This window comes from Gymnodraco acuticeps, unplaced genomic scaffold, assembly GCF_902827175.1.
Source record: "Gymnodraco acuticeps unplaced genomic scaffold, fGymAcu1.1, whole genome shotgun sequence".
NCBI lineage: Eukaryota > Metazoa > Chordata > Actinopteri > Perciformes > Bathydraconidae > Gymnodraco > Gymnodraco acuticeps.
The window spans coordinates 361,673-374,407 of NW_022990118.1; the positions used below are offsets into that span (position 1 = coordinate 361,673).

The 12,735-nt window shown below is 43.5% G+C and overlaps 1 protein-coding gene across 1 annotated transcript in view; it reads left to right on the forward strand.

Annotated features, from left to right (window-relative positions):
* LOC117546361 (epidermal retinol dehydrogenase 2-like) overlaps positions 1-12,735 on the forward strand; it is a 71,335-nt gene that overhangs the window by 23,109 nt on the left and 35,491 nt on the right. The window contains exons 5-6 of the mRNA XM_034216571.1: positions 5,109-5,253; positions 11,655-11,780. Coding sequence (XP_034072462.1) covers positions 5,109-5,253; positions 11,655-11,780 — 271 coding nt within the window. The remainder of the gene's footprint in view (positions 1-5,108; positions 5,254-11,654; positions 11,781-12,735) is intronic.

The following is a 12,735-nucleotide window of genomic DNA, read 5'->3' on the forward strand; positions in this document are numbered from 1 at the left end:
TGGTCTGTTATTTAAACCCCAGTTTTAAACGGCGACTCGATCTGATATATCGAGTTTTCAGGTTTTGCCGTGCAGGATTCAAACCTCGCATTCACACAAACTGCACCATTTCTACGCCACTCAGGAATAAACACCTGCAGATCCGCGCCAAACTGCTCTATTTCACGTCACGCAGGACTTTCGTCTACCTGTCGATCCACGTTTACGTTTTGTATATAACTTTCCTAACATAGTAAAATATGCATTGTATATTCCATTTAAACTATAAAAACACTGTGAAACGCCTACAGACAATCCTAAAGTTTTAGCGTATCCAATTACAGACAGGCGACTTTCATCGTCTGCTTACCTTATTTGCAAAGTTGCAGAGTCCTGCTGATTGTCTGAGATGTTTGAAAGCGTCTGAATTCTTCCTCAGCTTCGTTATCTCTAGACGTCGGGTCACCATTTTGTTGGAGATTTGGAGGGATAACTGGTCCGCTTTTCAAATCTCCGCGCGTTCCTATGAAGCTGGTTATAATACAGGAAGGAATCCATAGCTACAAAGTAACCGTTAACAATAATCTACTTTAATGGCAATATGACAATGCAATACAATCATTACAACACAACATGATATATTACAGTTATATTGTAATGCTTAAGGAGTAATGCCGGCTTACTCCTGCTCTAGTCCGCATACTGCAGAGCTACTTTCACCCGAGCGCAGCATGTGAAGAAGAGGCCGAACGCCAGGGATCCACCGGATATATACCAGAGTAAGAAGGAGGGGTTTGGTGTTAGGTCAGCTGGTCATCTTTTCAGGTCATCTCATTGGGAGACGCAACGCAGCAGGAAACGCAGCAGGAAACCAAACAGGCTCACTTTACAACAAAAGGTCTCAAGGCCTGCATACCTACACCTCCCCCACAGAGCCATAAAACCCTGTTTACTCCAACCAGCCCAGAATGTTTATAGCCATTTGTAGTCCTTACATTTATGAAAGGATAAAACAGAGAAATCAATATAAAACACAAACACAGGTATTGTTTGAACAGTATTCACTTAACTGCTACTGTTGATAACCACCAGAGAAACCCAAGGGACCTCTCTTAACATCACAAACACTGCAGCTAGATCTAAGTTGAATGCAAATCAGGACATGCTCTCACCTTCCCCCATCTTCCTTTGTCCTCAAAAACACATGTCAACAGGCCCCAAATGCAGCTCACAGTTTTACCCAAATTATTCCCATTTTAAGCTTATCCATAGTTTGCTAACATGAATAAATACAAATATAACTCTACACTGTATGGCCATTTTAAGGCTGAACTAATCACAGTAGAACATTGGAAACCAATTTGGATTGTTGTTCGCACTTTTTATAATTGTTTTACTTGAAATGGACCCAAAATGTTTAAATCAGTAACTTTTTTTTGAAAGGTTAATTTTACAATAGCATCTGCAAACCTAGCAATTTTAGTAAATGTGGAAGTGGAGACATGTAACTACATATTTTTGTTTTGTTTTCAGTACAGATCAGTCCTAGTCTTGTATCCTCTTTTTTTCTTTAATGATATGGGTTTTGGTTGAACTTTGTTTGAGAAGCACTGGCTGGCATCTGCTGACTTCATTTGTCGACTAGATAAGAATTCCTTTAATAATACTTCTCTAAGATAATCACTCGTCGCCCTCTCACCCATATTCAGCAGAAAGATTAGTGCCTTATCAATATTGACTCTGCCTGGGTTGTATAATTCAAAAGATGTAGCCATGGCACAAGATAAAAACTGGTGTAACAAACATGTCACATGACTGCTTTGAATATGCATGATTCAGTGTGCTCACTTCCTACTTCCTCTGAATGAAACCGGAGACGCAGAAGATGCAGTGTGAAGATACGCTGCACTGATTTTCAAATACATTGTATTCTAAATGTTGAACAGCCTTAGGCCTGAAATCCACCATTTGTCCATCTCCTCTACAATATGACTGATGTCAGCTCAGTAAAGCATGACTTGTTGATATTCTGCATATTCTAACATTTGCGACACAATTCTGCCTGTGTGAAAACGAGGACCTTTAAGTCACCGCTTTGAAATGGAGTTGAAAGCAACACAAAGGAGTTGGCTTTAGTCTTAGAAAAGTTGTTGGAATTATTAAGCGTCAAATGAAATGCACACACACCAGATTGATCTCCATGTCAACCGCACTTGGTGGGGTTAGATCAAGCTCCCAGGAAGTGGACCAAGTGTTGAAGCACATTATCAACAGTGGCCAAACGGTGGTACTACAACCTCTGTGTCAGTCAATTGTCCTCCCTTAAAGACTTTTCCCATTTACTTGCATCGGGAGAAAGTCTTACATTTGAATAGCCTTTTAACATTTTAATAATTATAAAATGCTCTGATAGCTGATTCCAGGGATATTTCCCCTCTCACTAAGCCGAGCCCAGACATGACATAGTGGATTGGAGGCGGGGTTTAGGGAGAACACTAGTGTGCATGCTCTATGGCCCAATATATGCGTTAGTTAGCTGGAAGAACCAGGTGCTATTTGTTCTGGAGTTAGACCACTTTGGCTTCATTCTCCACTGAGCAACTTTCATAGGACTGAACGGGGGCCCGCCTCCAAAGCTGTATCTAGTTCTCTTTATACCTCCATGGGTTACACACACACACACACACACACACACACACACACACACACACACACACACACACACACACACACACACACACACACACACACACACACACACACACACACACACACACACACATAACCTGTTCATAAAGTCTTAAGAGGTTTGCTACTTGTAAAACACAGTATTGTTGTGCACCAAGGTGCAGAGCCTCACACACATGGAGAGGTGACTCATTTGATGTCATGCAGAGCCTTCAGGCTATTCAAAACAGTAAGAATATTTCTCCATACTCTAAACAGGCTGGCTTAATGTGGTGTGTTTGTCAAAGTTGATGACACTGTATGACGTCATCTGGATTCGTTCACTGTTATATTGAGTTGGCATGGAGAATTGTGAGATTTCACTAAACATTGACGACTAACATTGTTTAAATTGTTGATATTCTATCTCAGTAGGGTTGGGTACCGAGAACCGAACCGGTTCCAACATTTCGATTCCAACAGCATCATTTAGAAATGTGAATTTCGGTTCCGCTTTTCGATGCCTGAGGAAATGTTTCTCGCCGCTCTCCGTAGCCTACTGTATGACTGCGGCGGGGCGGGAAATGTAGCGTTGTACCTACACTTCCTACAGCGTAACCATGTTCTCCTAGGGCGCCAGATCTGTGGAGGCGCTGCGCTGACAGCTCTGGGAGGGAAAAAAACATTTTTGACCGTTGGGGCTCATCCTAATTTTCGGCCTTGATGTAACAACATTCATAATTAAGTAAATGTAACACCCTTTTCATCCCGGTTACACTTTCCATTTGCCCTGTACGATGGACGCTGTAAGTGATGAAAATGGGGGATGTTGGCTTATCTGGCGCCCGCAGCTCACAGCCAAAGTGCGAGTGAGCGTGGGAGCGAGCGAGGGAGAAAGGGAGGGTGCACCGGTACCAGCGCTGTTGTTATTAGCATCTGGTGCTAGCTGCTCTAACGGAAGAAGAAGATGTTTCTACAATGATGTGGAGGGAGAGTTCTCTCCAGTCAGACTGAGAGGCTGATAACTACAGCTCAGTGAGGTAACGGACTCTCAGTGTTTAGATAGTTCACTTTAGTCTAAGTTATCTCAATGGGTCTCAAACGTTTTGATCACAATTGATGTAAACACACATATTTCCAAGGCACTCCTTTATAATTATTGGGTTAAAACAGGTTTGAAATCATTCCAATGTATACTATAGGTTAGTAAACTGGAGAGATAAAAAAATATGCATAAATAAAATAGTAAAATAAGATATGAAATAATGATATAAAACACGTTACATGTATTTGTTATTGGCTATGGTAGGTTATTGGTTATGTTCACATACTTATTTAATTATTAAAATGTAAACCGATCTTTTTCATATGGGTGTTTAGTAGGGATGCACCGAATATTCGGCCACCGAAAATTATCGGCCGAAAATGGTTAAAAAGGCCCTTTCGGCTTTTGAAAAATATCACCGAATGTCAGAACATGGTAATCTAACGTGTTGTTGTGATGACGTAATAAAGACGAGTTAAGTGTTGCCATAATCATGTCTATTTCCATAATCAGGTAGGTGAACAACATTGGTAAAAAATGTATACATTATATATATATATTTCTATTAATCATTTTCGGCCTTTCGGCATTCGGTTTTCGGCCAACTGTTTCCTATTTTCGGTATCGGTTTCGGCCAAGAATTTCCCATTCGGTGCACCCCTAGTGTTTAGAGTTGTACCCCCTAGATCTAGTCTCTAGTCATTCTGCTTAAAGTGCACCAGATTGAAGCATTTTACTTTAAAATGTTCAAACATTTCTTCCCGGTATGCCTGAGAGGCAGATATGCTTGTTTTTCTCAACAAGAACTGTTTTTAAATGGGGGGGGGTTTCCTTTAAAAGTTGGACTGTTGCACTGTTGTAGCTTCAGTGGTTCTCAGGTTACAGTTACATAGCAGTGAATATAAACAGACTGATTCATGTGAATATTACTGTAAACTAACCTGTGTAAAAGTTTCTCGAATAAATGTAATTTTTTTGGTGGAAGAAGCATGTATCATTTGTTTACCCTGCCCCTCAAAGAATCGGAATTGAGAACCGTTAAGAACTGGAATCGAAAAGTGGAATCGGAATCGGAATCAGAATCGTGGAAATTCAAACGATACCCAACCCTATTCTTCAGTGTGCTTTTTATTAATACACATTTATTTTTTTAAACCAAAAAAATTAAAAGAATTCCGGTCACCCATTCCCCTATGTTCTGAGGGTTCAGTGTGGAAGATCTTTATGAGTATGATATACAACATTAGTATTAATGCACTGTGTTCTTACATTTTTACTTGAGTGTGTTTTTTTTTCTTAATGACTTTAAAGGGAACATGTGGTTGGGTTTGAGATTGAGTGAGTGTGAATTAGCAGTATTTCTAGGTTTTACTGTTGCTTTTAAAATGCTCACGCTTGCCTCCTCTTCTCTCTGCAGACTACTGTGCCAGTAAGTTTGCAGCAATAGGTTTTGCGGAGTCCGTGGGTCTGGAGCTGTTGGCCACTGGGAAACATGGCGTGAAGACAACCATTGTGTGCCCATACTTCATCAACACCGGAATGTTCGATGGATGTCAAACTAAGTAGGTCTCTTTACAGGATTTTTTTTTTGTCTGTTCATTTAATGTCTACAGACCTGTAAGGGGTGTATAACAGCAAGGACTTTGGCGATATTAGCTATTATTTGTTCAGGTTGCCCGGGAGTAGCCTACATTAGTTTGTTAGTGAGTAGATACTATGCTTGCTCTCGCCTCCGCTTACTTTCTTCTGCTGATTTTCCTATTGTTCTTATCTGAAAACGTTGAGCAGCGGCTCCGGGACTTTTATTAATCACTGGGACTGTTGTTCTTTGTAGATGGACAGAGGACTCTTGTCATATTTTAAAATGTTAACAACAACCTCAGTCCTGCAGTAGCATGGCCTACCTACATCTAAAGCCTAGACTGCGTGCTACTTAGCTTAAGCTAGTTAGCAAAAAAAGGCCTCCATCTCTACTGATGACTTCCATAAACTTCTTCTGAAGATTGCTGTGTTGGAAACTAAAATGGACCGGTTGGAAGTTCAAGGTCCCATGTCATGGCCATTTCTACCGATCATAATTCCATTGTTGAGGTCTACTAGAATAGATTTACATTATTCAATGTTCCAAAATCACATTGGTTTCTCATACAGCATCTCTGTAAAGTATGTGTATTCACTCTCTGTCCTACACGCCTTGTTGGAGCTCCTGCCCCCCCCCCCCCCCTCCCTATGAACCCAGTGTGCTCTCGCCCACTCCTGTCTTTTTGTATGAAAAGGCCACGTCATATAGGGAATCATTGACATAGATCAAATCTCTCCCATTCTCTGTAATTATCTTCGGTCTTTGGCTTTAGTCTAACATGGCCTGTGTTAATAGCCTCTTCAGATTGTCTTGTCCTGAGTTTATTGAGGTGTGCATGTGTCTGGGTGTAACAGCCCATTTACCTATACTCATGGTGAAGACATGATGAAGACATCAAGGTTCAAGGCTTTTATTGGTCATGCGCTCATAGCTACAGTGTAGTTATGACGATGACAATCTTAGATCACAGGCTCCTCCAACAGTAAAACAGAAACAACAGAAAATATGGTGTAAGTAAATACAAAAAGAAAAATAGTAAAAAAGTGGAATAGTGCAATAAGAGTCTATAGACACCCTGCCGAAATCACTCTTCCAGGGCCAACACCGTCCCTTTTGTACCCATAGCCCCTCCCCACAGGCTTACCGTCAACCGGTTACACAATTATCTCCAAACCACATTGTCAACATAAATGTAATTTCCTCAAACATAAGGAAATTATCCGACCCAAACATACACAGGTTAACTACCTCTTAACCCAGTCATTCCCCATAATTAATAAACGCAAAATAAATAATAAATTGCATCCTATTTAAATCACGGAAGTGATGCGCCTCCGTCTTTTCTACCTTCCCTTTGCTGGGGAGACGGCGGCGAAACTCCGCCCGCCGCTCCCCACGTAAGTATGGTGTAATATAGTTAAATGTATGTTTAAATAACAGTCGACTCACAAGCGTGCACTTATGGTCGCGCTATAGAAAGGAAGGGGAAAAGGTGGACGTTTTAGTGATGTTTTAACCTAATTTATTGGTGTGTGTGTTGTGTGTGTGTGTGTGTGTGTGTGTGTGTGTGTGTGTGTGTGTGTGTGTGTGTGTGTGTGTGTGTGTGTGTGTGTGTGTGTGTGTGTGTGTGTGTGTGTGTGTGTGTGTGTGTGTGTGTGTGTGTGTGTGTGTGTGTGTGTGTGTGTGTGTGTGTGTGTGTGTGTGTGTGTGTGTGTGTGTGTGTGTGTGTGTGTGTGTGTGTGTGTGTGTGTGTGTGTGTGTGTGTGTGTGTGTGTGTGTGTGTGTGTGTGTGTGTGTGTGTGTGTGTGTGTGTGTGTGTGTGTGTGTGTGTGTGTGTGTGTGTGTGTGTCACTAGAGTCAGACAGTCAGTCATCCGCTCCGTCACAATCATATTCAATCACTTGCACATATGCAAGTGATTGAATATGATATATTTAATCATATGAATATGATATGTTAGATACATAATTTCTAAGTAGCAGCCAGTTTAATGTTATGGATGTTGTTTCAAAGTTCAGGTGTTTAACAGTCTTATGGCCTGTGGGATGAAACTGTCCCTGAGTCTGGTGGTTTTATTCCGGATGCTGCGGTAACGCCTGCCAGACGGCAGCAGACAGAACCGTTTGTGGCTGGGGTGATGGGGGTCTTTTATAATCCTGAGGGCTTTCTTCCTGAGCCGCTGGGAGTGAAGGTCCTCCATGGATGGCAGCTCTGTCCTGGTGATGTGCTGTGCAGTTTTCACAGTGTGCAGCTGCCGTACCAGGCCGTGATGCAGCCAGTCAGGATCCTCTATATGGTGCACCTCTAGAAGGTCAGGATCCTCTCTATGGTGCACCTGTAGAAGGTCAGGATCCTCTCTATGGTGCACCTGTAGAAGATCAGGATGCTCTCTATGGTGCACCTGTAGAAGGTCAGGATGCTCTCTATGGTGCACCTGTAGAAGGTCAGGATCCTCTCTATGGTGCACCTCTAGAAGGTCAGGATCCTCTCTATGGAGCACCTGTAGAAGGTCAGGATCCTCTCTATGGTGCACCTGTAGAAGGTCAGGATCCTCTCTATGGAGCACCTGTAGAAGGTCAGGATCCTCTCTATGGTGCACCTGTAGAAGGTCAGGATGCTCTCTATGGTGCACCTGTAGAAGGTCAGGATCCTCTCTATGGTGCACCTGTAGAAGGTCAGGATCCTCTCTATGGTGCACCTGTAGAAGGTCAGGATCCTCTCTATGGAGCACCTGTAGAAGTTGCAGAGTATCCTGTAGTCCATGTTGAACATCCTCAGCCTGCGGAGGAAGAAGAGCGGCTGTCAAGCTCTTTTGGTGATGGTGTTAGTTTGGTGAGTCCATGTCAGGTCCTCAGTGATGAGTCCATGTCAGGTCCTCAGTGATGAGTCCATGTCAGGTCCTCAGTGATGAGTCCGGTCCTCAGTGATGAGTCCATGTCAGGTCCTCAGTGATGAGTCCGGTCCTCAGTGATGAGTCCATGTCATGTCCTCAGTGATGAGTCCTTGTCAGGTCCTCAGTGATGAGTCCATGTCAGGTCCTCAGTGATGAGTCCTTGTCAGGTCCTCAGTGATGAGTCCATGTCAGGTCCTCAGTGATGAGTCCTTGTCAGGTCCTCAGTGATGAGTCCTTGTCAGGTCCTCAGTGATGAGTCCATGTCAGGTCCTCAGTGATGTGGACCCCAAGGAACCTGAAGCTGCTGACTCTCTCCACCGTAGTCCCATTGATGGCGATGGGGGCGTGTCCCTCTCTCTGCTGCTTCCTGTAATCTACAATCAGCTCCTTGGTTTTGCTGACGTTGAGATGGAGGTTGTTATCCTGGCACCAAGATGTCAGGTTTTCGACCTCCTCTCTGTACGCCGGCTCATCGCCGTTGGTGATCTGGCCGATGACGGTAGTGTGCCTGCAAACTTCACGATAGTGTTGGAGCTGTGTGTGGCCACGCAGTCTTGAGTGAACAGGGAGTAGAGGAGAGGGCTGAGCACACAGCCTTGAGGGGCTCCGGTGTTGAGAATCAGGGTGGAGGATGTGATGTTTCCCACCCGCACTGCCTGGGGTCTGCCTGTCAGGAAGTTCAAGATCCAGTCACAGAGGGCGCTGTTGAGCCCGAGGTCTCTGAGCTTGATGGCCAGCTTGGAGGGCACAATGGTATTGAAGGCTGAACTGTAATCAATGAACAGCATTGTCACATAAGTGTTCCTCTGGTCCAGGTGTGAGAGGGCAGTGTGGATGGTGAGGGCTATGGCCTGTTAGCTCTGCAGGCAAACTGCAGAGGGTCCAGAGAGTCAGGGAGGGAGGAGGTGATGAAGGTTTTGACTAACCGCTCGAAGCACTTCATGATGATGGAGGTGAGTGCTACTGGGCGGTAGTCGTTGAGGCTGGTGGTTTTTGTCTTTTTGGGGACAGGAACGATTGTGGAGTGTTTGAAGCATGTGGGGACTACAGACTGCAGCAGGGACCTGTTGAAGATGTCTGTGAACACCTCTGCCAGCTGAACTGCACACACCCTGAGAACACGGCCAGGGATGCCATCAGGTACAGGAGCCTTGTGTGGGTTAACCCTTTTAAAGCATTTGAACACATTTGCCCTGTATAAAACAAAACGGCAGGGCTCCTGGTCCTTCTGTACCTCCACAGACTGGCTGCTCTCAAACCGTGCAAAAAAAAGAGTTTAGCTCATCTGGGAGAGATGCGCACATAGTCCCGTAGCACCCCGCTGCTCCTTTGTAGTCTGTAATTGTTCTTAGTCCCGCCCACATGTTCCGGGTGTTACAGCCTTTGAAGTCAGACTCCACTTTGTCTCTGTATTGTCTCTTTGCACTACTAATTGCTCTCCGGAGTTCATACCTAGATTTCTTGTACTCCTCTGAATCTCCACCTCTGTGCACGACAGTGCGCACTTTCAGATTGGTACGCACCTCACTGTTTATCCAGGGCTTTTGATTCGGGAATGTTCGTAGAGTAACCATCGGTACCACGTCATCGATGCTTTTCCCAATGTAGCAGATGACCTTGTGTGTGTTGATATTATTGTCCTCAAATACACACCAATCCGTAGATTCAAAGCAGTGCTGCAGAGCTGAGTCTGACTCCTCACTCACGTAGAATAGTCCGTGTCACTGGTCTGTCCCGTTTCAGTTTCTGCTTGTAAGCAGGCAGCAGCAGCAGCAGTGAGATGTGGTCTGATTTGCCAAAGGGAGGGCGAGGGAGAGCCTTATATCCATGTCAGAAAGGGGAATAAACATGGTCCAGTGTATTTCCGCCGGCAGCTGATGTGTTGAAAGTATCTCGGCAGGACTTTCTTCATATTGGCGGTGTTAAAATCCCCGGCCACAACAAACGCCGCCTCTGGCCGTGACATCTCCGTCTTGTCGATAAATCCAAACAACTGGTCGAGCGCTGTGTTGTTGTCAGCGTGTGGCGGAATATAGACTGCTGTAATCACAATCAATGAAAATTATCTTGGCAGATGAATAGCCCGGCATGTGATCATGAGGTGCTCTAAATGGGGACAGTCCGAAGAAATAATCCCCACATCTGTGCACCAGTTATTGTTTATCATGACGCACACACCACCTCCCTTACTTTCCCCTTAATTAACAGTCCGGTCGAAATATAGTGAATCCGTCAGGAACAATGGCGGAGTCCGGGATAGCGGGGTTGATCCAAGTCTCAGTGAGAATTAACACGTTACAGTTCTTAACGTCCCTTTGAAAAGCAATCCGACTTCTGAGTTCATCTAGCTTATTTCCAATTGATTGAACATTAGCCAGAAGAATACTCGGAAGAGGGGTCGGTTTCCTCGTTCCTTTTATTGTGGGCAGCCTAAGGCACACCTGTGCAATAATCATGCTGTCTAATCAGCATCTTGATATGCCACACCTGTGAGGTGGGATGGATTATCTCGGCAAAGGAGAAGTGCTCACTATCACAGATTTTTTCAGATTTGTGAACAATATTGAGAGACATGGTTATTTTGTGTATTTAGAAAATGTTTTAGATCTTTGAGTTCATCTCATAAAAAATGGGAGCAAAAACAAAAGTGCGTTTATATTTTTGTTTAGTGTATGATCTCTTTAATATAAGAGGTTTCTGTTATTTTCTATCCTTTTGATAAAGTAATGTTCCAAGCCTGTTGGAATTACCTTGTTTTCGTTCATTAGCTGTAAGACATTACATATTATACTATATGTGAACATATCGAAACAGTTCTAAAGAAAGCAAACAAAAGCATCGCTGTTGCCGTGCAACACATTTCAAATGATCTGCTCACAATTTCTGTTATTGACACATTTTTAGAGCCAGCATTATACAAAGAGGATCCCTTTTGAATGGAATTTTCCTCAATCTGTTCCCAAAAACTCATTTGTTATCAATGCACACATACCACATAGTGCCATGGCCACCCTTGTTGTTTATTCAGTGTACCAGCCTTTAACCTTGCTCTAATGACTCACACAAACAGACCCATGGACAAGAAGAGCGACGAGCCTCAGGCCTTTCCGGGGACACTGGCAAACATTGAACTGACGGTGCCTTTCTTTTTTTCCACACACACACACACACACACACACACACACACACACACACACACACACACACACACACACACACACACAGGTACACTCCTAGAAGTCCTGGGGTCAGGTTTTGAATGTGTTTGCAGACTAGTGTCCATCTGTATTTCTGTCTCTCTGCATTCACCCATCAAACAGCCCCTGAAGGCACCAGGACACATGCTTCACGCCTGACCTGTCACTTCCTACTTCTCACACACTTTTAAAACGGCATCTAAAAAAGGACCTGCTCAAAGGATTAAACTGTTGTGGTATCCATTTATTGCTGTATTTGTTTGTCTAAATCATTTTTCTTGTTTTCACCAGGTGGCCAACACTGCTGCCAATCCTGGATCCAACCTATGTAGCTAAGAAGATAATCCAGGCTGTGCTCACAGACCAGGTGTTACTGCTCCTGCCCAAGACCATGTACCTCATCACTGCTCTCAAGACGTGAGTGTCTACCTTTGTATTTCCCTTCACTGAAACCCTTTCTCCATACACCTTTCACTGTACAGAGTCAATAGCGGACCTAAAGTGTGTCCAGAAATTCGACACTCTTTTAGTCTCCTGACCTTTATGCTAAGCCTTGAAGTGAACCGCCTGTTATTTTCACTAGGCCATGCTCATACAAATGTAAATGTATTCAGAAAGGATGCTAAAATGTGTAACGTGGCTGCACCACGTTATTGTTGTCAGATTCTAAAAGCTTAACCTCTTAACCTGTTAAGCCCGATTGCCCCCGCCGGCACAACAATATTCACGAAACTGTGTCTCAGGGCTTCTTACTATTTAACAACCTATTAATGTGTCATACCCACTTAGCTAACTGACGATATGAACCATTTTTACCAAAACGAAACACAAGTCTAACGCTGAGCGTCTGAATTATCACTAAGCGAAAGAGTGCTACAGTAACACACTTAACACATAACTCACGGTAGCAATATTTTATACTTCATGCAATCTGCACAAACTAGATATCATATGAAAGCTGGGATTCCACAGATTCCAATGTTATATGTATCATCACTGTGCAGGGCTCAACGCTAACTTTTTTAAGTGGTTGCCAGGCTGGCAACCAGGCATCAGCTTTTGGTTGCCAAAACTGAAAATACAGTTGCCATTTTTAGTCACCTTATATTTTAAATAATGAAGATATATACAGTTATACATCAACTTAATAATGAAAATGTGACACAAAAGAATGTTCAAATGCTTTACAATAAGTAATTAACACACTTATTTGAAACTTAAGTGGAAGGAAACTTGTCCACCCTCAAGTGCAGCTGTTGTCATGTTCTTCACAGTTCCCTCACAAATGAATTGAGCAAGTCACTAGTTTCTTGGTCATCCGTTGTCTCCCTTTCAAATGTGTGCTGACCCCCACCATAGATCCACTGGCCCT